This window comes from Cibotium barometz, chromosome 10 (assembly GCF_041138505.1).
Source record: "Cibotium barometz isolate CiBa-2024 chromosome 10, ASM4113850v1, whole genome shotgun sequence".
Lineage (NCBI taxonomy): Eukaryota > Viridiplantae > Streptophyta > Polypodiopsida > Cyatheales > Cibotiaceae > Cibotium > Cibotium barometz.
In genome coordinates, this window is record NC_141055.1 from 6070865 (window position 1) to 6096362 (window position 25498).

Sequence of the window (25498 nt, forward strand, 5' to 3'; positions counted from 1 at the left end):
ATGTAAAGAGAAGCACCCTTATGAGAGTGTTTCGCATTAATTCACAAAACTAAACACAATGAAAAAACAAATCTACATGCATTTGATCTACGGTTGGAGCTGATGGCAATCATTTAAGGATTGGCACAATGATTGACGAAGTAGTACACACGCGCACGCACACGCACATACATAGTAAGATTCATTTCTGCACGCCTTTTTTTAATTAAAAAGTTTTTAAAGAAGTGGTCTGTTTACAAGCCTTACACTTAGGTTTTCATGGAAATGCTCCCACGTTTAGGGGCATGATTTTTTCAATGATTTTTGGGTATCTTCACATGTTTCACTGGCTTCTAAAGAGAGCATGCATCGCAGAAGTTTTCAGAAGGCCGTTTTGTCAGGGTAGAGGCTTAAGAGTCCATTTTGGAGCAGCATTCCACCTCAAACCCAGAACAAGAACCATAACAATGATGTAGCGATATTCAAATTGGAAGCACCAGACTCTTGGATAGGAACGCTAGACAACAACTATGAAGGCTCTCTTTAACACTGGATATTGTAGTCCTGTAGCCAATCGTACGACTAGCGCTGTGACCCGATAGTGCAGGAAATTACGAATTAACTTACGTTAGTTCTAAAGTGGGGCCCTAAAAGATTGTGGTGGGGTAGCTTTTCATCGCTACAAATAGCAGTTCCATAGTTTCTTACGTCTGGTTTGAATCTCGAAAATAGAGTCCACAAAGGAACAAACGTTTTAAGTTGAGAGGTTTACAGAAGGCCACCATCGAGCTGCAGTTTGAGTGGAGGCGTATCATCAACTCTTACCATCAACATGCAGCCAAATGTCAAGGCAGAGTGCAAGTCTCCTCTTGGGTTGGCCAAGCAATTGAGCAATATGGACCCATCATAGCTGGGTGGAGACCGAGGACTGTCTTCAAAGTACTCTGCCTACCCAACATCGGATCCCTAAAATATCACCAGAGCCTTTATGGAATATCATAATAATTTCTCATGTACCTAGCACCAACTCTCTAGAATATCACCATGTTTTTCTAAGTTGTAAATCTCTCTCCTTTTTCTTTTTTCTTTTCCTAGTGAGAGATCCTGCATCAGTGAAGCTTTTTCCCCACCCACAGGCACATAGAGAGCCCCCGCCCATAGGCAATCTAGAAACCTGTCTGTAGACGATTTGATGTCTTCGGGTATAGCCTTGGGGAGGCTCGAACCCAGGACCCTCCCATCCCAGGTAAGACCATCAACCACTTGGCTGTAAGTCCGTCGGTATATAAATATATATCTTTTGATGCATGGCCCGTGCAAAAAAATGAACAAAACACACACATTCTCCCATGGCAACAACAAGAAGCCAGCTTGGTGATATAAATCAGTTCGCTCATTAATTTTACATAATGGTTTGTTTGTGGTGGCTCCATACCACCACAACAACGGCTTGCCAGTGGTGGCTCTCTTTGAATACATGGCATTCAACTCTTTAGGAACATGGCATTCAACTCTTTAGGAACACAAAACCGTGCACACATCAGGAAGATCCACAACAGCTGACTAATTCTGCATGTCCACCAGAATATTGGCTTGTTGAGCTGAGAGATTCTAAAATTACAAGAGACTTTCTAACAATTTGGTATCCGCATCCACTTGCTCAGCACCCGGAGAAGTAAAGGTGCTCTCCTTGTATGATGCAACAATGGCCTTGCACTTCTCCAGAATTGAAGCTGGTACAGTAGACAAAAGTCTGCACAACGAAATTATTGCTGGCATTAGAGCACATTTGACACACGGACTAACAAGTCAAGTATTTCATCCTAATTCAAATGATATGCAGGGAGCTTTTAAAAATGCAGCACCTTCTCAAAAAGCATTTTATTAGGACAAGAAGAAATTGAAACCCTTCAGTGATATTAATACAGTAACATGAATTGTAAATGCATGGATATGGTGTACCAAGAAATCTGCAGTACCTAATGGGATTGGTGCTAAAGCAACTCTGTCAAGGCAAACCTCATGGCTTCCGCTCAAAACACAGTGGATGCTACAGAACTATCTTGCAGCACTAAGGAAGGTTAAGCTACCACTCACCATTGGAAGGCTGAAGCTCCCCCAGCTTGAGCACCCCTCCCGCCCACCCATCTGCTGCACCTCTCCCTCGCTTGCACACAAGCCCCTGGCCTTTCCCCCCTCTTGCACATCTGTTGTCCACCCCCCTTTCCCATTGCACTGGTTCTCCACACCCCCCCCCCCTCTCTCCTCCTGTGCAGTCCCCCTTCTCCCCCCTTCTTACAGTGCCCGCATGTCGCTCACTCTGCTGCCCCGTTGCCTTCTTGCACCTCGCACCCAGGGTTGTTAGAGGCGTCAGAGGCGTTTGGTACAAGGCGGGTATGGTATGCACCTCGAAAGACTCCTACTTTTTAGAGGCGTGTTAAGAGGCGTCTTGTCAGCACATTCATCCCCAGTTTCTGCCCATATTTGGTGTCCCTTTTGGTCCCTTTTCATGGCCCTTGATTGTGGGCTGGCTACCCCTTTTTTGTATATTTTTCTGGGATTTTTCCCATGCTGGATGCATTTTTCCCAGTCGGCCAGCTTCACTTTACCCAGTCGGCCAGTTCATCTTGTCCAGTCGGCCAGCCCCTCTTACCTATAAATAGGTGGGCTGGCCTCTCACTTTTTCATCTAGTCTAGTCTTTCTTTTGCTCCCTCACTTATGAGACACTTTCTGTCTCTTGCTTGGGACTGTATCATTTCAGTATATTCAGCATAGTTGCTCCATATCTCTCTCTCTCTTGCACTCTCTGCTCAGCACACTCTAGTGCTTATTTGCTTCCACTCTGTGCACTCATTCATGGTATCATCGCTCCCGGTTCAGCGATTCTCTCTGCTGCCCCAGATTGTGCCCTATCTACAGCTGATTCATGAACTATGATCGACAATACATCTATAATGGCCCATCCAATTCCTTCCGAGCACAAGCTCTTCTAATAGTGTGTGAGGAGGCATTACAAAAAATTTGCCTTCTATTGGGTGGTCTGTTATGTCAAATACCATTTTTCACACACCCAAACAGTTGACCGTTTGGGTTTCACTTGGTCTACTATTGAGTACAATGGGGGTTTCCCAAGAGGAGTCCAAGTTTCGTACGACATTGCACCACAATCTAGAAGACCTAGTTTGCTTTAAGACTAGAGCTATGAGCATGGAATGTCAAATCCAAGCCATATGATACAAAGTGGGACCATCATCATCGTACAACCTGTGGAGCTAACCCCCTAGTAGGGGGAGGGGGCCGTCAAGGATATCGAGCATGGGGTTAGCCTTTAGAAGGCTCTACAGATCCGCCGGGCGTGGGAAGGTGGCTCTGTGCCTCTCCAATATCTCCTCAAGTTGGGGCTGATGTTTGTGTTGCTGGTGAGGTCCAGGGAGTCTGGGGCGTTGGGCTCGTTGTAGTGCCGTGGCCCGGTCTAGAGTCACCAGAGTGGGGTCTGGCGGGGGGTCGAGCACTCAAGAATGTGTGGCTTGATGAGGCTGTGGGTATGTCATCCATGGCTGGTGGGGCGTCCTCTCGTGGTCAAAAGAACTGAGTGATGGTCACCTAGGGCCGGGGTGGATGCCTCCCATGGGGTCTCGACTCCCTAATCAAAGAGTCTCTGTGGCGATGAAGCTCTAGTAGGAAGAGGCCCAAGCACCACTGATCTAGGTAATCCATGATCTTGGATAAGGGTCCAAACCCCTCAACAATGGAACCTCCATCGAATCTCATAATATATGGTGCATCTACATATGAAGTGCTCCTCTGACTCGACCTCCTGCTGGCACATAGTGTATATCCTCTCCTCACGAGGTATTTGCCTGGCTCTCCTTGTCTCTATCCTCAGACAATGTGATGCCACCCGCAACTGGCCCACTGCAATCGCATGGCATGTGACATGTATATGTCAAGATATCTTGCCCTCAGTATGAAACCATCCTCTATAAGCCTCATGAAAGTATCCATGTAGTATTGTCGTTTGTGTGAGAGTGGCTCATGTGTTGTGATCTAGGTATCCTCTATGTATAGTCCCAATAAATCATATCTGATCACCCAGTTCCTGTCACCCTAAGAGAAAGGCTAGACTGATACGAGGGTATGCTTCTCTTGCTCTCATGGAGAGACAGTGCTTCCAGGCCCACTTCCAGGAGCCGAGAACCAAGATGTGGCTATTTGATACCTTGGCCACTCCAAACATTGATGTCCCTCTACTCGAGGTAGCCCTCTCTCTGGGCTCTGATGTGTCTCTGTCAGAAGTATGATGTCTCTCCCCACCATAACATGCTCCAGTCGTCCAGGCTGCACCCATAGTGAACCATGTGTATCTCTGTCAGTGGCCTGGTCTGTGTCCCATAGGCCCCAAACCGCTAATCCATGGGCCGGCCATCAATGATGACCCGACCATCTCGATAGAAGGCCTTCTTGCCTTCTCTCCTCGCGTGTAAGACTCGTGGCATGCAAGCTCTCCTAAGCTCAAGCTGCATCCTCGTGAGATCATCATCCAAGAAAATAGGAGCTCCCTCTAAACCTCGTAGTATGACCCTCTTCCTCATGAAGGTGACCCTCTCCGTCTCTCTTGCAAACTGTAGGATGAGGGCTCGCTTGCGTGTTGAGTCTTTCCCGGCTCTCCATGCTTTGGTGAAGGGGAGAGGGTCCTCTTCCCTGTAGCCAAGCTTCATGTATAGAAGCTGTCCATCTTTCTCGGGAGTGAAGTCGGGTGTCTCGGCTATACCTGTGACTCGAATGTTGAGGCGGCAGGCATGCCTCATCTTCTCCTCCTCAATGGTGGTGTGAATGATTTGGTGTTCTTCCCTTTGAGTCTCCTCCCTCACTTCTTTACGGATGTTCTTCTTCACCACCTCAACCCATCCTGACTGCTTGGCTTCGAGTTTTCCCTCCATGTCCTTTGTAATCTCCTTGGAGATCTCTTCTTTGATGGCCGTGAGAGTGTTGTCATTGATCTCCCCTTCTTCCTTCTCAATATTCTTGATGGCTACCAGTTCCACTTTCAATGCACTCACCTCCTCCTTGAGTGCCGTGTTCTCTTGTTCAAGGTCCGTGACCCGTGCTTCGAGGGCCATGATGTGCCGGTGTAGTTTGTTCTCCACCTCATTGAGGTTGGAATCGGATGTCTTCTTGTTCTCCTTGATTAGTGCCTTCATTGCCGTCTCGACGGCCTCGAGTTTCTCTTGGAGACCCGGGGCCATTCCTCCAGATTACTCTACAGTCCTTCCCACAGGCAGGGAGGAGAGAGAGAGTTATGTTGCTGCCTTAGGGGCCTGAGCAAGGGTGGGTGGGGAAAGGGGGGCGCAGACCCTAGCGGAGAGGGAGGCGGGCCAGCATAGCGAGGCGACGGCGAACAGTGAAGCGAATAGGCGCAGACCCTAGCGGAGAGACGGAGAGAGAGAGAGAGAGAGAGAGAGAGAGAGAGCTGTATTAACGTCTACTAGAGGCCGAACTCGACCTATGAGACAAATCAATGTACAACTGTCAATGTCTTCTGGATGTCCAGAAAAAAAAAAGGACAAAATGAACATGAAATAAAGTATGAAAGTACTGAGCTAGTGGGGGGGGGGTGATGGATGGAGCACTACTGCTAGAGGCTCAGTATGCAACCTATATGCGTAGGGTATACAAGAATGCAATGCGGACGCGGAGAGAGAGAGAGAGAGAGAGAGAGAGTTGTATTAACGTCTTCAAAAGGCCAAAATGACCTATGAGACCAAAAGGTTACATCATATCCATGAGGTACATCATCCTGGGTACAAAATAGTACTAAAGAAAGATAACAAAAATCTAGAACTATAAAATCTGATCTAGGTACATGAGCAAAGAGCTCTCATATCACCCTAATACATCCCTCATGGGCCGCTGTGACATGGTGCTGAAGGTGGTAAAACTAAGCTGGCGTGAGGTCCTGCGACAATAGGAGATGATGGCCCGGATCCTCCTATGGTGGCGTGGCAGTGGGCGCGGGCGAGGGCCATGGGGTCTGGGGCGTCGAGCTTTGCATAACTCAGTCGCTCTGTCGAGTGTCACACCTCTCGGCCAAGCTCCTACACTAGCCTGTGGTCTGGGTATGATGGGTGGATCGGCCCTCGGAGTGCTGGTATGGAAGAAGTCGGTGAGAGCTCTCTGTGCTAGTCCTCGAGCAAGTACAGCTAATCTGGATCTCACTAAGGACTCCCTATGTCTACGGAGCTCTAGAAGAAAAAGTCCCAGGCATCTCTGATCTGAAAAGTCCATGATCCTGGAAAGTGGTCCGAACCCAGCTCGGAAGAGGCAGTGGAACCTCCCCCAAATCTCATAGTATATAGGGCATCGGCATATGTAATGATCCTCCATCTCGGGCTCTGTGTGACAGAGCCGACATATCCTGTCGATGCGGCCACCCTAGGCCCATATCTGGCCGTCTCCACTCTCAGCTGGTGGGACGAGATGCGGATATGGCCGATCGCACATCTCACCCCAAAGGATAGGTGTATGTCCATGTAGCGTGGACGGCTGATGAACCCATCCTCTGTCAGGCATAGGAGGTGATCTCTGTAGAAGGCCATCTTCGTCCCCAGTGGACGACTAGGTGAACTCCATGTCCTCTGAGTATCCAGTCTGACAATGTCTTTCCTGATAACCCTGTTCCGCTCTGTGCGGCTGAGGGCAAATGACGGGGCCTCTATGCTGTACTGGAAGGGAGGGAGTGCCTCCATCTGCATACCGTGCATGCCAAACCAAGTGCCTACCTGTCTGTATCTCCCTCAAGTGTCAACTGCCACGAGGACGCCAGGGCTAGCCGGGGGTATCTATCAAGTGGAAGCTCCCATAGCCTATGCCAGTATGTCACTGTCTGGAAGAGAGCCTCTGTCACTATGAGAGAGAGAGAGAGAGAGAGAGAGAGAGAGAGAGAAAGAAAGAAAGAAAGCTGTATTAACGTCTACTAGAGGGCGAACTCGACCTATGAGACAAATCAATGTACAACTCTCACTATGAGAGAGAGAGAGAGAGAGAGAGAGAGAGAGAGAGAGAGAGAGTTATATTAACGTCTACCAAAGACCCCAAGGGCCTACGAGACCAAAAGTAATACAATGGTACCATGGATATACTGAGCCATGGAAAATTGAAAGAAAAAGTAAAATGAAAACATCTAACAATACATATGATCAACAAATGATCCTATGTAGTGAGAGATATGTTGTGATCAGCTAATGACAATACCCGCCTCGGCCGAAACCGATCTGATGGTGGAGTGAAAGTCCGGCCTCTGTGATGAAAGCGGGTCATGTCGACGGAGAACCTCACGAATCCGTCTATGTGGTGGAGGGTCCTCATGCTTTGGGTCGGGGATGTCTGGCTCACAGAATGGATCGAGCTCTCTCACTAAGAACTCCTCTGGGGCGTGGAGCTGCAGCGTGGGTACAGGTGGGCTCTGATGTTATAGTAGAGGAATTGTTGTGGGCAGTGGATTCCGATGCGGATGTGTGTACCACAAAGAAATCTGTGATGGCTCTTTGTGAGGTGTCCTGTCGGAGTCGAGGCTGTCTCTCGGCATGCTGCCTCAACACTACATCCATGTGTCGTCTGAGCTTCATCAAGTACAGGCCCAAGCACCTCTGATCCTCAAACTGTATCACCCATGTGAGTGGTCCGAATCCCTCTCGGAAGAGGCAATGGAATCTCCCCCGTATCTTATAGTAAGCCGGACAACTGAACATATAATGGGCCTTATCCTGTGCTGCTCCTGTGAAGCCTATGCATGTCCTCTCCTCATGTGGGATATCCTCAACTCTGCCAGTCTCTACTCTGAGGTGGTGGGAGGATACCCTGATCTGGCCGATCGTGAAGCATGTGACATGTGTATCTGTATGTATCCTGGGATCTCAAAGAATCCATCTTCGGAGAGTCTCAAGAAGTGATCTCTATAGTACTCACACTTCTTACCAATCTCTGATAGAGACACCCAAGTTTGGTGTATGTGTAGCCCAAGTAGATCTAACCAGATGATCTGGTTGATCTCCTGTTGTGAGAGATCAAGGTAGGGGGAATCCAGGCTATACTGAAACGGGGGGAGACAATTCATCTGTATGCCATGTGCATGAAACCACTCAACTACCTCAGAGTACCACGCATGTGTCGAGAAAATGAAATGAAATGATATGATATATAAACGTCCTCAAAAGGCCAAAATGACCTATGAGACCAAAAAGGTTACAACAATTGGTGGATCTGATACAATGTCTGTGTAAGAAAAGCTAAAACAACTAAACAACTAACTGAAATTGAAACAACAACTATATGAGGAAAAGTAGGGTACTAGGAGCTCCTAATGGATAACATCTGGGAAGGAAAACTCCAGCAACAAAGGTAAGAATCATATACATCACTATCCAAAGATGTCTCTCATCGATCGATGGCAGATATCCTCAATGTCCTCCATGGCAAGAGAGAGAGAGAGAGAGAGAGAGAGAGAGAGAGAGAGAGCAATATCAACTATAGTTAATTACTCAATGATTGCAAGTACAATGTAATGCTAAATTGATGTGATGTTAAGTTTTACAAGGTACAATGCTTTTATAGGCAAAATGCCTTATCTTTCTCAACACACAAACTATGAGGAAATGACACATGGCTCACTGATGACATCACTACTTACACATAAAAACACTTAGGTGGCTACAAGAGGTAGTTCACATGTAATAACTCACATAAGTGAGTATTCACACACATATAAGCACACTTACACATTAATGGACACACAGGGTGGATACAGGAGATGGACACACACACATACGGCTCCGAAACCCAACCAAAACGCCTCCCAACTTGTCTAACCAAGATATCGTAAACACACTCCAACATAAGATTAGAGAAAACCAAATAAAAGGGGTATAGACAAGCTCACCACTCAACCATAGGATTAGTACTTCGATCCACTCCCGAGACATGGGCTAAGGTTCCACTCCTCAAATACATGCCAATCAACACTGGCCTCCCATACCACCAAAGCCTGCCCACAGGGACCCTCGGTAAAACTATATGTGATCTGCCATGTCCACAATAGGAGTAGGAACTCTATTCCAAGCACAAACCCATCAAAAGTGCACCGCACAACTGACTAACAAAGAATAACCCAAGGCATCACTTATATAGTGATAATCATAGTTGTTTTTGTACGGCATACGACGCCATATCGTACAGAATACCGTACGGATTTTTTCCAGGAAAAATGTTATCCCAACATTTTTTTTTCCAGAATAAATAAATTTTTGGGGGGTAATGGTCTTGTTTTTGCTTGTTTATGCATGTTTGAGCTTCCTTTGTACTATAATGCTTCCCTCCTTTTTAAAATACTCCATATCACGAAATTGGAAATACCTAAGTTTATAAGTATTTTTTTAAACATCGTATTTTATCGTACGATAAGAAAAAAATTTATATCATACCGTATTTTCCCGTATCGTATCATACGAATCATACGATATCGTATCGTACGAATCGTACAGTGTCGTACCTAACAACTATGGTGATAATTGCCCCTTTAAATAGCTAACCTGCTATAGATAGCTAGTATACTGCCTAGTTTTATTAATTATGACCCTTAGCCCTGTGTATCTACCTGCTATCTGAGGAGTCACAATGCTATCCTTAGCTCCCAGCATCTCTTTCACTCTTCTGACATGAAAGACTGGATTTGGCAGTTTTAGTCCATAGGCTACCTCTTCGATCTTTTTAAGGATACGGAAATCCGAAAGGTCAACACTAACTAGGTGATAACTTCCCAACCTTCCGGGGGTATTCGCAAATACACCAGCATGCCCTCTAATAACTTCCTCAGCAAACGCTATCTACAAACATAAAACCGTACTCTATCCTGTGGACTCCTGATAGAATCTCTAGCTCTAGAGACTGGCTAACATCTCCTGTATATCTGCCAAGAAATCCCTAGCCATATCATTCTGAATACCCATAAGTCCCATAGCTACCAGAAATCTAGGTTGGTTAACCGAACATAAGCATAAACAGACTGTAACCAATTGGTCGTATATTATGGGCAAACTCAACCATCGAAACGTATCTCCCAGTTTGATGGTCTCTTGGAGATGTATGCACAAAGCATATCCTCCAAAACCTAATTCACCCTCTGTGTCTCAATTTCTGAAAGACTAGCTACCAGAAGTGTCCGATAAACTTCAAGTCCCTATCACTCACTATGTCACAAGAACCTGAAAAGCTCCCAACAAACTACTATTCCAATTCAGGAGCATTTACTGTTTTCCTTGTGGGTAAAAAATCTTGCCATCTTTGTCACTCTGTTTACCACCACCCAAATGGCATCACGCTCTCTATGAGTGCATGGTAGACCAGTGATAAAGTTCACGGAAATACTCTCCCATTTACTATAAGGGATCTCCAAAGGATGTAACAATCCTTTGGAGATCTCCCATTTACTATAAGGGATCTCCCATTTACTATAAGGGATCTCCAAAGGATGTAACAATCCTCTAGCCCTATGGCACTCAGCCTTGTTCACTTGACACTAACGACACTTTACCACATAGTCCTTGACTTTTTACCTCATCTTGGGCTAGTAAAACACACGTTTTACGGAGTCATAGGTTCGACATACCCCCGGATGACCTGTTGTAGTAGGAGCGTCGTGATAATCATAAAGAATCCTCCTCCTAATCTCAACACTATCTAGCATGCAAATTTTATCATTAATCCATTCCAAAAAAGATACCGACCTCTAGCCACCTTGGCAGGTGGAATGATCTTGAGCTCTGGTCTATAATAATGGAGCTCCCTGCCTAGACCTGCTGCCAAAACTGACCAAAATATCTATTGGTCTCACATAACCTTCTCATGGAATCATAAAGGTCACCCTAAATCTTGGTCAAAACTCAAAAGATTCACCTCCCCACCAATCCGACTCCATGCATCTGCAACCATGTTCATGCTACCCTTCCGATACCAATCTCCATATCAAAATCTTGCATCAACTTTGCCAACTGTACCTTCTTCCCCTCAGCTTAGGTCTATTACAAAAATACTTGATCAACTCATGGTTGGTCAAAATAACGAATTTGGATCCATACAAGTAATGTCACCAAATTTTCAATACATGAATAACAGCATAATTCTTTCTCCAAAGTATGCCATCTAATATGGGTATCTTTTTGCTTTCAAAAGCCACAAGTCGGAACTCCTGGAATAAGGCAGCCCCTATCGCAAAATCATTAGCATCAATCTCAGCCACAAATGGTTCACCATGATCCAGTATTGCCAGAACTGGTGCATCTCTCACCATAACCTTGATCTTTTTAAAAGAATGATCAAAGCCTCTCATTCCACGTAATAGGAGCTTAGACTTTCGTCCACATCCTTTGAGGAGGGGGACGGTTGCATCTAAATACTCCCTCACACAAGCAGAAAGAGAGGGAAGTTGGAGGTGGAAAACCTCACGTAAGTGGATAGAGTAAGCTAGGGGTTCAAGCAAGCTGAAGCTTCCAGCGTAGCCCCAGCCCCAGCCCCCGCCCACCCCCCCCCTCTCCTTCACTGTTGCACGCACCCCTCCCATCCCCTGTGCACCCTATGCGCCACCCCCTTCCCATCAGCCTCCCTCCCGCTTCTGCCCCAGCTCAAGCCTGCCTGCTACGCCTTCCTTCATCCAGCACACCCCCCGCCCTCGATCCCCTCAAACACCACCACCTGCCCTCCTTCAAGTTTGTTGTTCCTCCCTTCCTGCTTGCCTTTTCCGCCCACCTTCACCTCTTCCCCCCCTTTTTCCACCCACCCTTAGCCTCTTTCCTGCCTTTTCCACCTGTGCCTCTTCCATCCCCGCCTTTCCGCCATTTTTGCCGGCCAGCTCCCCCTTCTCCATCATTCAGTGCAGCCCCCTCCTGATCCTCTTCACATTCACCCTAGCCCTATCCTCTTCAATCTCTCCTTCAACAGGTTTTTTCAGCTTTCGGGCAGTTTGTTTCTTCGCAAGTGTCGGCATCTTCAGGCCTTCACCCAATCAGGAGGACTCCATGGCAGCACCTCCTTATGTAGTACCTGCCACTGGTCTAGCAACTCATGATGAAGCATAGGCCCTTGATGCAATTCCTCCTGCTGAAGCATAGGCCCCTGATGCAATTCCTCCTGCTGAGAACGCTCCTAAAAGACAACCCTTCCAGAAGTCACAGAAACATCTCGATTGACTAGTGCATCTGATCAGATGGATCACCAAACCCCTCTTAGCCATATTCAAAGCACTCCAAAGGGTAGGCAATGCTCCTTAGAATCAATGACACTCTATGTTGGACCCCAATTTCCAAAATTACAATTACAACAGAATAAAACAAGAAAGAATCCTCTCTTTTTTATCAAGCAAATGTTACTCACAACTCTAACAGTACAAAAATTCTTGTTGTTAAGTTTCAAATTTTCAGGTTTTTTTTTGTGTAACCTGTCCAAGGCAGCTACTGCTGCTGCAATCTTGTCCTTCATTTCTTGAACTGATGCAGACGAATCGTTTCTTGAAGCCCTTAGCAGTAGCGAATCAAGATCTTCAAGTGAACTGCATGACACATTAAGATGAGAACAGCGAGACAAAAGAAAACCAAAACAGGTTGAGTCTAGAGAGTCTTCTCTTCTGGTCAAATAACCCTGAAGAACATGCCATTGGCTATGCTTACCCAATGCACTGGTCAACTGCATCAAAAGCACTCTTGCCATCACCTGCTTCTGATGCATACTGTGCAACCTGCCAAATACCACTCCAATCAGCTATAGTTGTTCCAAAATCGTTATAACTAGATGAAAATCTACAGACAGGCATATGTGCATTCTAAACAAGTCAAATTTAAACTGAAAGAAGGACTACGAGAGCAATGAGAGGGCAAGCAGAAGTGAATCACTCTAGCAGAGAACAAATCAAGTGATTTGGAAGATGAAACAAACTGCTCCATTATTGGCACATGGATTTCACACTGTGAATGTTATGTACGTGGTACTAATCCTCCAGATTAGTGGCCTACTCTAGCAAGGTTAGGGGAGCCTTGGGACTAGGAGAAAGCAGGCTAATCCAGACGGCTAAAGTAATTATTAATAAATCCATGTGTGTTGGCTATTTATAACAGTTTTTTTTTTTTCTGACGCACCTTAGGCCCAAGACCCTCCCGTACAGTCCAGATAGCTTTAGGCACCAACCAAAACAAGTCAGGGCATCAACAATAGAGCTAGTACAGTTGGTACAAGGGCTGGTACAATGGTTGGTACAGCAAGTACAAGCCTAGTATGACAAGTATAATGACTGGTACGACAAGTACAAGACTGGTATGACAAGTACTACAAGTAAAAGGCTGGTACGACAAGTATAATGATTGGTACAACAAGTACAATGGCAAGTACACCTGATATAGCAAGAAACTGCCATAGAAAAGCTAAAGAGGTAGAGTACCCTTTTGTAGAGGAAAGAACAGCAGTGTAGAGACTCTCCATAGAGTGTTGTACACAAGAATGCAAGCATCCAACATGGTAGAGGCTAGTTTGCAGCAAGAGAGCCTACTCAAATGAAGAGAGAGGGCTCCAATTTATAGATTTGGGACTCTCATGAGCTAGAATGGCAAGAAAAAGCTATAATGACAAGTGAAGAGCTGAGGTGACAAGTGTGAGGCCACTTGTCTCACTTTGATCCACAGTCAAGCCACATGTCCCAATTCAAGAGATGTCACCCCCCATAAACTTCATCTCTAAAAATATCTCAACTTGTAGACCGTCTATCAAAGGTGCTTCGGCAACTCCCCTCCATTCACTGAGCTTGCAAACATAATGCCATGAACAGAATTTCCATTGGGGTTGTCCAAAAATAGTAACCCTCCTAGATTTTAGAAGTCTATTCCTTTGTATTCCACCTTATGAGAAATATATGTGAGCACCATGTAGAATCATATTTCAATGCTAGATCTCTCCTAAATCCCCAGGAGCTCGTCATACATGCTTTCCACTTTGACACTTGAGATCCAATGCCCATTTCTGTGTCCAAACAGGGCACCTAGACCAGGCTTCAGGTGCTTAAATCTTTTGTACTAGATAATTCCCCATTCCCAAAGCTTATACATTAATGCATATTTAGGCGTCTTGGAATCCATCAGACCCCTTTTCACACTGGAAACATCTAGGTCGGTGACATCATATGTCCGGACTCACTCCAGGTACTAGGTATTGTACGAAGTGCGAACGGGAGATACTAGCAACTTCGTAGCAAACACTGGCACAGATAGTTTGGCATGAGGGCTGAACTATGTAGTGGACTAGTGCTAGGGTTGTCTTTGGTGGGACTCGTTACATTTCAGTTTTTTCTTTGTATCCAACTCGAACCTTTATGTCAAGATGGAATTGGATTGGTAGGCAAGTTACGTCATAAGAATTCTCTCAATCCAATAGCAAGGATATGCTATAGGGAATCCACACTAACTTAGGTAAGGACCAAGGAACTCAAGCGGATGCTATGGTGGGATAGACAAATATGAGGTTAAACTTACTGTTGATTGTCTCCTACTTGGATTCACGAGGACGTGAATCTAAAAGATAGGAGCTGGGCATTGGGCTAGTGATAAGCGGGGGTTAAGGGGATGTGCTAACCCAAGATTACATCCCTAGCTGGGCCTTGGGCAAGTGATAACCAGGGTTTAAGGGGATGTGCTAACCCAAGATTAGGGCTGGAGCTTAGCCGGGGTGTGGGGACTGATAGGACCTACCCGAGAGATAAGGGCTAGCGAGAATGAGGTCTAGATTGTCCTAGAGTCAATAAAAAGGTAACTAGAGGCTAATTATGGCTAAGGGCTTTATAATAAAAGTAGTGGACCAATAATAGCCTTGTTATTACTATATAAGTGGGTTTGCACTCACTTACGATGATTATGAGATATCCACGCAAAGACGGAGGTCTCCAAGACCTTAAGGTCAGAGTAGTTGCAGGCAACTAGTGGTAATGGGATGCCAGGACATACTGTCAGGGCTTGGCTGAGTCACGGCAATCTGAACTCAGGCTCGCGTGTGGTTCCGGAAGGGAGCCTATGCCTGGGTGGTGAGATGCTAGCCACAATCTATCGCAGTGATCAAGATCCGATTGCGGATTAACCCTTTTAGGATTTCCAAGTATGTGGTCCTTACAATGGGGGTATCTACTTCTCTGAAAGAACTGTGCACGATCCTCGATGACCCCATGTAAAAGAGGAGCGAGTGGGTTTCGACGGTGAGCTCAGCTGTCTCGTTTGGGGTCTCTCTATCCCCTCTGATGCTGTGTGGGCTAAGTATCTGTCACAGTCACCTGGGGGTTCCCAAAGAAGTTTGATGGATGTCTGTGTGGTATCCTGCGTATCGGCATGCCTACCTCGATAGTCTCTCTCTGTGAGGACTCAACTCTAGTAAGTGTAGTCCCAGACATCTCTGATCTCTGTAATGCATCACTTGTGAGAAAGGCCTGAATCCCCCGCTGAAGAAAAGTGGAAGCAGCCTCATTTTTCGTAGTAAAATGGGCATCTAAATATGTAGTTCTCCTCTGCCTCTATCTCCCCAGTGCTACATAATCTGCATACCATGGGATGTCCTCTACTCTCCCTGCCTCATCAATCCAAAGACGATGTGAAGATACCCTCAGCTCGCCAAAGAAATCTTCATGGCCTGGGACATGCGTTTGTGGAAATAGCCGTGCCTCTCAAAGAATCCATCCCCAATGACCATCAGGCAATGCTCTCTAGAACAGGAGCTTCGGAGAGAGCTCGACCAAGGATATCCATGTAAGGTTTAAGTGAAGTCGGGTCAAATCCGAGCAAATGATGCAGTTGATCTCCTGCCATGAGAGATCAAGGAGGGGGGAGTCCAACCTAGCTATCCATCCGAAGGCCATCTGACTCAAGCCAACTGATGGTGCTGCGGTGCGTACATACAAAACATCTGATATGACCCTCCTGTGCCAAAAGAGAGGACTCCAAGGCCAACCGTGGAAGAATCATCTTAGTATCTGGGGAAGGCCAAAGTGGCCCGTGAGACCAAAATAATACAGGATGATGGTAGTCATAGTTGTCAAAATGGCCTTTTTTGAGGCGCCAAGATTGAATCCACTCACTTATACAAGCTTGGAGTTAGTAATAAAAGCCAACACCTAACAAAAGGAGTCTTAAAAGTTAAGTCACTTTACACAAAGCCCAATAATTAAAAGCCTAACCACATCAATAAAAGTGGGCCTAGTTCCTTTGGGCACAGAGCACACCACGTATGCATCATGATTCCTCCTTGCCCAGCAAATAAAAATCAAGCCACAAAATATCGAAATCTGCAGAGAGACTCGCTTCAAGTTAACCTAGCCCAGTAGATGGAGAATCATCGGCAGGTTCTTGGCATTTGGAGAAATCTGTCCTTGACCTTGAAATGCGCTTGCAGCTTGTAGAGGCAACAGCCAAGGGAACTTTGGTATGCTTAGCATTCTTGTTTATCTTCAAGGCTTACTGCTTTACTTCCTACTTTATATGCATGCTTTTGCATTTCACACTTCCAAATCCTAGCATTCTTATTTATCTTCAAGACCTCTCCTTATACTTCCTACTCAACATTGCACACTTTTGCATTTCAAACATTTTCTTTTCCATGTCACTACATAAAGACCCATCAACAGTCTCATGAACTTTCTAAACACCCAAAATACTCACCGCCCTGATGTTGGTGCGAAGGGATGATGCGGGACCTGAGCGTAAATAAGATCGTGAATCACCATAGTCTGGCTTGTCTGATAGCAATTTCGCTTCTGCAAATAAATGCCAAAGCTGCTCATGTGAAAGAAAGTATAATCAACCTTGTTTACCCAATAAAAAGGTATTAAACATGTAAAACCAATCGCAGACAAAAGTTTTTCATGCTTCCAAAAAAAAAATCACAAACCTAGGTCTTGGAATTGTGATTGGCTAAGAAGCACAGGAGGAATGTAAGTATCAAGCGGATCAAGTTTCTTTCTGTATACAAATAAAATCTTGTTAAGTATCAAACAGGACATGTTCTTATAGTAAATGCTGATGTTATGCCAACCTTGAGAAGTTTTTAAAAAATTACTGTCAAAATTGCAAAGGATGTGAAAAATCACACCGTTTTATGTACTTGCTGAAGGCACCAGGAGCTCCACCATCAGCTTCTGTTTGGATTCAAAATAAGGAAAATGCAAAATCAGTGAAATGTATATGAAACCATGTGTCATAATAACGTTCACAACATGTAGTTTTTCCACCATTAAGTGTAAAGTGCATGCTCACCCGTGCAGGGTGTGCACCCGTGTGTGTGTGTGTGTGTGTGTGTGTGTGTGTGTGTGTGTTGTGATAACATGTTATGTTACAACAAAAAAAGTCTGTTGTGTGTGTGGAGACGTGTGTGATATGAGTGAGACACGAATCTGTGGAGCTCTGCAACGCCGCCTAATGCCTGTGCAGCACTGCCTTCTGGCTGCCGTCCTTTGCTGCCTTCTGCCCTGCAGCACTGGCTCCTGTCATCCCTTGCTGAGTCTGCAGTGCTGGTTGCGCTCCTCACGTCTGCTGCCTCTGCAGCGTTGTCTATCCTGCCTAGTAGCTGTCTCTGCAGTTCTTGTGTGTCCTTACGTCTGTCACCTACTCCCTCTCCTGCTGTTCGTTTTGTCTTCTTTCCGGATGCGGCTGTGTGTGTGTGTGTGTGTGTGTGAGTGTGAGTGCACCCTTTCTCTTTCTCTCTCCTATTCCTTCCATGTTGAATAAATTTGCCTGCTTCTCTTATTTTTTGCTTTGCTCTCCTCTCCTCTTCTCTGTGTGTCTGTGTCTTCCTGTTTTTTCGTGCCTCTTGTATCTTCCGTCTTTTTTTCTCCTCTCTTTTTCTTCATGGCCCAATCTGTAGCTACTTATCATAGAGGGGAATTGTCTATTGATCCTAAACGTAGACAGTTGCATTCTGATTCGCAACCTTTCCACTGTGACAATCCCGAATTGCAACAGTTTTGTGACACTCTTCACGAAGGCTTTGCAGACATCCGACAAGCATGGGATGCGCCTGTGCCGGATTTCCGTTTGAAAATCACTGGTCATGTACTCTTCGACCTTATTTACGAGACTATCTCAAAAAACGGCAATCCTTTTTCTTCCTTGGTAAAATGCTTGCTGCAGCGAATGTTGGCCAATGGATAAAAGCCATGATTGGTGGATGTTTTGTGGAAGGGGTTTATTATGCAGCGAGAGGCTTCTATGACGTCATTCTCATTGAGTCCAAGCATAAACAAATGCTATTGGAAAAGTCACCCTTGTTCTTTGGACATCAAATGGTGCATTGGTCGCCCACTAAGGATTATCAAAATTTTATCAAACACAGGTGCCCTGTATGGGTTGAAGTGGTGGATCTCCCAGTTTATATGCACCTTGCATTGCCTTTTCTGGCTGAATCGCTGGGCAAGGTTTTATGCCCTCCCAGATCTTCTGGCAGTGTTAACAAATATTGTATCCTTTGGTTTTATGCCCTCCCAGATCTTCTGGCAATGTTAACAAATATTGTATCCTTTGGGATACAGACAAACAAGCCCCTCACAAGGTTGCAATGGATATTGAAATGCAAGGGATTCCGACACAGGAAGTTTTCTTTAAGCTTAAATGGAAAAATTTTGCAAGTTCCTGCTTTACTTGCAAAAAGTTTGGACATATGTAATCAAAATGTCCTTCGCTTTTATTACGGCCGCCTCTTAAAGCCATGCCCTCTCCTCAAACTGCTCCTATGCCATCTGTGCAAACTCAAAAGCGTATGAATGTAAATCATTCACAACCTGCAGGTTTGGATAAAGGAAAAGCAAAAGCTGTCTCAAAAGGTTCTCATGTGATGAATGTGAAAGATAAAGACAAACCTGACTCTGATACATGGTAGACTCCTAAAAAAACAATATCTTCTAGACAAAGACCCATGGTCTCTCGCAATTGGACGAAAGGAGCTTCTACATATACTTTGCCTACCCTTGTGCCAAACACTTCAGGCAATATTACAGGAGTAGGAAGGATGTGGGCTTTCATCATAGGGGATTTTAATAATTTCCATGATAATACCTCTCACCGCTCTCATATGATATCCTCCGAAAGGCAAGACTAGATGCAGACAATGACTTCTTTGGATGCATGTGATTTGTAGACACAGCTCATGCAACAGTCAAAGGGTCATACTTTTCATCATAATGCTGCTTTGCATTACTGGGCACGTTTGGATAGATGGTACCTTCTCAACGCCGCTCAATATGATGCATACACATGTAAGATGTGGATTGATCATACATTGCGCCTTTCTGATCATTCGTCGGTATGGCTTCCTCTGTACTTTGGCATGGCTGACAATGATTGTCCTTTATCTCATAAAAAATTGCTCATGATTAATAACAGTTATTTGTCGCATGCTATAACTATTTGGCCCTTCGTCATGCCCTGACACATGGACATGTTAATGAACACATGGGAACAAGGTTCCTAAAACTGGCATAGGAAAAAGCATCAATCTTGGTCAAAAAGCAAGAAAAACTAAAAAGTCAAACTATGTTGACCGAGAGCTGAGGGCCACCATTGGAAAGAGGACATCAAACTACTGGATCAAAAAGCTAAAAGCCGCTTTTCCAAAAAGAAGCTCCAGGGCCAAAAAGCAAGGCGGCATACGAATGCATATTATGCAGGATGCAGAGTTCTTTCTAATGCAAACTCTAAGGCTTCTACTGACTCTACATGCATGAATGATTCTCTCCAAGTGGGTTAAGGGACTTGACTGACTAACTGACCCGCTAAGGCTGAGGAATGACCTACGTCGCTCGTGCCTGACTTATCCTGGACTGAGGGTGTACAATGGGATCACGGCGTACGACAATTATTATCCTATTGGGTTCTAATAATGTACAAATGTTGCACTGCTGATGATGAGCCGGTTTGTCACCATGTACTGAGAGCAGAGTGCATGTGACACTTCATTACTGAGATATGAATTAAAATCCATGCCACGTATTTATTTCAATATTTTATCTCAAATTCAGATAATAATTCAAGTTAAATGTTGTTATTACAAGCTTTGTGTAGGTAAGTTCTTCTCCAGTTGCATACACTCTAGAGGATCATTGGAAAGAGGTTTCTCCCATGACTGCCCTGACCGCGCCCTCATTTATAGAGGAGCCAGTGAAGGTCAAGAGGGTATGAGGAAAAACCAAGTACATGTTGCCTGCGTTAGTACGAGCATGCCCGTTTGTGCACGGTCCCCCAGTGGGGAGCTACCCAGCACCAAATCAATGTGATGATTCTCGAGTCTCTCAAGAGGTAGCTCTCCTAGTAATGCATCTGCAAAGCAATCCTTGTATGCATTTAAAAATTTCAGCCTTTCACGTGTGAGAGTATCTACACGTACATCATTACATTCAATCTTATCACGAACAAAGACCAAGTACGTGGAAACACTCTTCTTCATTGCTTTATTAATCTGGATATGAGATACAACTAGGATGGAGTCTCCCTCATGGCCAGTATCTATAACATGCATACCGTCTTTATGCATGTCACGATTGTGACTTAATCTCTCTTAATTATCCTTAATTATCTTTAATTACCCTTAATTATCCTTAATTACTCTTAATCATTGAAGGGACACCAGCGAAGAGTCACACCCTTAATTATCCTTAATTACTCTTAATCATTGAAGGGACACCAGCGAAGAGTCACACCCTGTCACATGGATCATCATCAAAGGACACATCTCTTATTGATCAAAGGACACATCTCTGTGTCCAAAGAACATAACTATTCATTCAAGAGTCACACCCTTTCATCAAGGATGTGCCTCTTCATTTGTACCTCTTCAGGTACTATTTAACAAGGCCTTGTGTCTCAATATAGCAACACAGCTTTCCGCTCTTTGCCTCATGTTTACTCAAGTATTTAAGCATTAACATATTATAACCATGTTTAATTAAGCAAAAGCTTAACAATGCATAAAAGTAATCATGTTGGTTCTGAACTCCTTACATGGCTCTATGCAGTGATGCCATGGTTTCCCAAACAATACATCACATCCATTGAGTGGTGCAACCAAAAAGTTATCATGATCAAGGTAGCTTGGATATGTATGCGCAACTTCCCAATGATCCGGATTACCTGCACTTCTTTACCAACAAATGCGGCCTCTGCTTCTATTTGGGGTCCCATGTCCCCTATTTCAAAACCCAAAGTGGCGCCATTTTCACATAAATGAAATTATATGTGACAGAATCATCAAACATAAAGAGAGCGGGCTGATATTTGAGCTGTCCCCATGCTTTACATACCACTCTCTCGTTGTTGTCATGTTATGTATTCCCTTGTACGTCGGGAACGGCATGCACATTGGTTGCTTCTCTTTTTCCTTCTTCTTACGTTGTGGGCATTCCCTAAACATGTGATCTTTGCTACCACATGAGAAGCATTTACCCTCCTCGGCATATTGCTCCCTTTGCTCAAGAGTGAGGCTAAACTTGCTTTTTCTGAGAGGCATCCTTTTGGCTGCATATTTTCAGCCTTCCCACCACTCTTTACATCTTTCACAAAAGGTTTAGCATGTTGTCCACTCTTTTGCTAGTTATGACCAGCCCTCTCTTTGCCCTTGAACGCATGGTCTCCTTTACCAGAATGCTGCAGTTTATGCTCCAATTGATAAGTGGCAAGAGCAATTGCTATATAGTCCTGCAAGGTAGCATTGTGGTGAGTATCAAGACCGGACTTGTAGACTGGTTGAAGTCCAGACTTGAACTTCCTTTTCTTTTCGGGCTCACCTACAAGCAAGAATGGCAAGACCTCCCAGTAGATCTTCCAAAACTTGTTTACGTATGTCTACACAAACTCATTGTCCTTCTGCTCAATCTTATCCCACTTGCTCATGATCTTCTCCACGGCATTGGGAGGCAAGAATTGTGATTAAAATCTCTCTTTGAAGGCCTTCCATGTATGAACGAGACTGCTAGAGAGCTTATCCATGATCCACCAATGGGCAGCGGACCCCTTTAGAAACATGCTTACATAGCAAATCTTGGATTTCTCAGAGAATTCCTCGTCACTAAAGGCAATGTCAAACTAGGCTATAAAAGCCATTGCCTTGTTTGCATCATAATCTCTATGATAGGCTTCAAACTTCACAGATTTGTCACCTGCTTTAAATTCTTTAAGCCTCTTGGCATGGTGAACCTCGACTTCCATCTTTCTCTTCCCCTTATCCAATGGGATAGCAGTAGGTGCATGCATCAAACCTTGACGAGAAACATGCGGCACAAAGGCATGTGCTCTATGCAATGGTGACCTATGCAAAGGCGGCCTCCCAATACTTGCATTCACATAAGGATCTCTGCTTGAGACTCTTTCACCATGGGTGTACTCAGTGGCATGAGTGGCACGTGATACAAAATCAGCTTTGGCTGTCCCGACATTATGCACAGCTTCCAGCCCATGACAGGATTCATCTCTAGTCAATTCCATACGCAAAACGCAGCAGCTAACATGCCTATCACTTTCCCCATGGGAAGCATGCATCACATGTACATTAACATCCTCTTTTGCACTCTCTGCCATATACATCCTTTCTCAACCCCTATGGGGCGGAGGCTTGCTTGGAAGTGACGGACGCTTCATCTTTGTGCAAATAAGACTCGACCCTGCAAGACATAGCATTACCTGTCTCCCCATGCGGGGGTTCTTTCACGCAAAATTCCCTTTCACCAAGTCTCTAGTGCGTATAAGATAGTTGAGGGCTACCTCTCGGGGATTCATACCCAATTCCTTCGCCATAGAATCCATAGTGTGTGCCACCATTGACTCAGCCTTTGTGGCCTCCATAAGCTTGTGAACCTATGGATTATCATAGAGCATCTTGAGATCTTCTTCCCTAGCATACAACTGCCTTTTGACATGCTCAATCTCTGCTTTCAATACATTTGAGTCGTCCTCTTGCATCTTCTCTTTACCTCGAGAAGGCTGCCCCACATGTATTTGCTCCTCTATATAACCTGCATGCTGTCCATAGTGTTTGACAGCTGTCTACCGGCTAGGTGTGAACGTCGGACGTCCTTGGGCATCGTCTCGTGAACAATACGCAGGACACACTTAATATGTCAAAACCACTTTGCAAATAACAACTAAATGGTATATCATTGCACAAGATAGTCTGCAAAAGAGACAAGCACTACACAATACACCATCATTGGGGCCGTGAACGGGCCGACCCCCCCCTATGTATATTATTGGAGTATTTAAATTTGTACAAAGTTCCAAGGGCTTGCCAACAGTCAAATAGTCCAAAGTATGAAGACAAGTTACCCAAACAAGAGTGTCTCGGAGTAGAATGTCTCCAATGCAATGCAAGTATGAAGACAAGTTACCCAAACAAGAGTGTGTCGGAGTAGAATGTCAATGCAGGACGCATCATAAGAGTCACCGTGACTTGACCACTAGTCTCATACACCTGAAGAGGGATGAATGCAAAACTGTCATTCCGTGATCACGCACAAATAGGCGCTCTCGTACTTGAGCCTGGCTCACCCTCTCGCAGAGACTAGGGTTCAAATTTGTCACATGTGGAAGCTCTGGGAGTCTTCTTTCAGCCCTAAACACCATCTTGGAACATGCTGATGCAAAACACATGCAGAAGAGAGAGAAGAGAAAGAGAGAGAGCTGAGTATTTAATATATTCCAATGTACAAAAAGGTAGTACAAATCTTGCAACCCTTGGCTGCCTTCTTGAAAAGGTGTAAAACCTACTAGAACTCAGCCCAATGCTGGACTAAATAATCTAAAACGATGAGAAATATTGCCTTTTATAGGCCTTGGAATAAACTGATGGACTGGCCGACTGCTGGTCGGCCAGGTCCAAGACGAATCTCATCTATTCTGCTGCAGCTGACAGGTGTTTTCCCTGGCCGACAGCCTCTCTTGTCCACCACCAGTCTCTCCTTGCCCACAACAGCAACCTATACTCCAAACTCAGGTTCTGATCTGTGTCTTTATCTTGTTGCCTCTTCACGATTAGCCCTAGGATTAGCCAATGCATGTCTTACAAATGACAAAATCCTCCAAATACGAGTGCACAAACAGGCACATGCTCACAAGCAAGTTCAAGAGTAGGTTTGTCCTCTCCACATCTTAAAAAGAGGTTGCTCACGAGAGAGGTTGTTAATCCTTGTTGAGCTGAGTATGAGTGTGATGTGTCCAACTCTCATTTGCTACATAGTACATTCAAATGGTTTGCCGAGCGGTCTAAACTAGCAGGCACCGATCTCGTGTAGCAGAAGTGCGAACCTTGCGTCCATTGCTACACCAGCAACTATAGTAGCACCATCTTTGATCCTCCACCTACAAGATTGCAACGTGTAATGATGCCCTCTGCAACGACCTAGGTCCTGAACAAACAAATTGCACCATCGCCTCCAGCCAACAAACTGCAAGCTGTAGGTACACTTACGCCTATGGTGATAGGTCGTTAGGTTACAAAGGTTGCCTTAGTGGCATCCCTGCTTATGTCATAACACACACAAATATCTAGATACTATTATAACCCCCAAGAGGTGGTTCACACACAAACACACTACCTCACTCGTAAGAGTGAGTTCACACCGATAAGACCTTGATTCCCAATAGTTACACACGTTCAGCCAGCTGTAAATTGCAAGCTCTTAGAGATCAGCCTTGGATGCTGCTGATGGGCAGGAAGTAGCTACACACATACTCACTGCGCAACAAGCAGAAGTCTCATCAGCTGCCTGTCCCACAAAATAATAAGGGCAGGAAATCTCGACGGTGGCAGCTTGGACCCATCCAATCATATCTTCTGCAAGATGCTTTTCTCAACCACTTTCTTGTTGAGCCACTCTATCGTATGTGTACGGACCACCTGCTATCGGATTTCCGCCCATTCCAATGGACAGGCATTGATGTGTGTAGCCAGGCTCAGTAAAGAAGAAACGATTGTAGTAGCATTCCTATCTTATGATATGAGGCCTATCTTTCACCACACAGTTTCGGGTGAAATTGCCCATTAAATACTCTGAGGAGAAACAATAAAAAAAACAAAAAAAATTGTAATTCAAATTCCGGACTTCAAAAATGCAGCAAAAAAGAGAGGTGGAGGGGAGGATATGACTACTGACCTGCTGAGGTTGCAGAGATGGACAAGTAGAGCAAGTTTAGTCCAAGAGCCGCTAACTCCCTTCTTCCAAAGGAGACGAAAGATGCTCCTCCTTTCTGATGAAGGTAGTTCTCATGTGAATCGCATGCTCTTATCTGAAGGCCCCTTCTCACCGTTCCGTTCGCATGGCTATGACCTTTGTGAGAAAACACAGGAGAGGCTTGGAAGGAGGCCAAGGAAGCCATTTACGAAAACGAACTTTATTTCCCACCAGCTCTATGCATTTATTTGAAATTAGAAAAGATAATTGAAGGAGGCTAGCTTTGTGAGGTGGGATTTCTA

The 25498-nt window shown here is 44.9% G+C and overlaps 1 protein-coding gene across 1 annotated transcript; it reads right to left on the minus strand.

Moving 5' to 3' along the window:
* Positions 1 to 1321: 1321 nt before the first annotated feature.
* LOC147634472 (uncharacterized) lies at positions 1322 to 25498 on the minus strand. The gene is made up of 7 exons (XM_086803558.1): positions 25179 to 25498; positions 17138 to 17183; positions 16937 to 17007; positions 16708 to 16802; positions 12694 to 12761; positions 12465 to 12575; positions 1322 to 1732 (listed from the first exon to the last, which is right to left on the minus strand). Exons 1-7 carry the CDS (start codon positions 25399 to 25401, stop codon positions 1597 to 1599), a joined length of 750 nt encoding a protein of 249 aa, XP_086659684.1. The 5' UTR covers positions 25402 to 25498; the 3' UTR covers positions 1322 to 1596.

Excerpts from the sequence above, each read along its gene's own strand:
- LOC147634472 (XM_086803558.1), bottom strand. The coding sequence starts at position 25,401 with ATGGCTTCCTTGGCCTCCTTCCAAGCCTCTCCTGTGTTTTCTCACAAA. Across the intron at positions 12,762-16,707 it reads TTCGCACCAACATCAGGGCG|GTTGCACAGTATGCATCAGA; the intron begins GTGAGTATTTTG and ends GGTATTTGGCAG. Across the intron at positions 12,576-12,693 it reads GCAGTTGACCAGTGCATTGG|TTCACTTGAAGATCTTGATT; the intron begins GTAAGCATAGCC and ends TGTGTCATGCAG.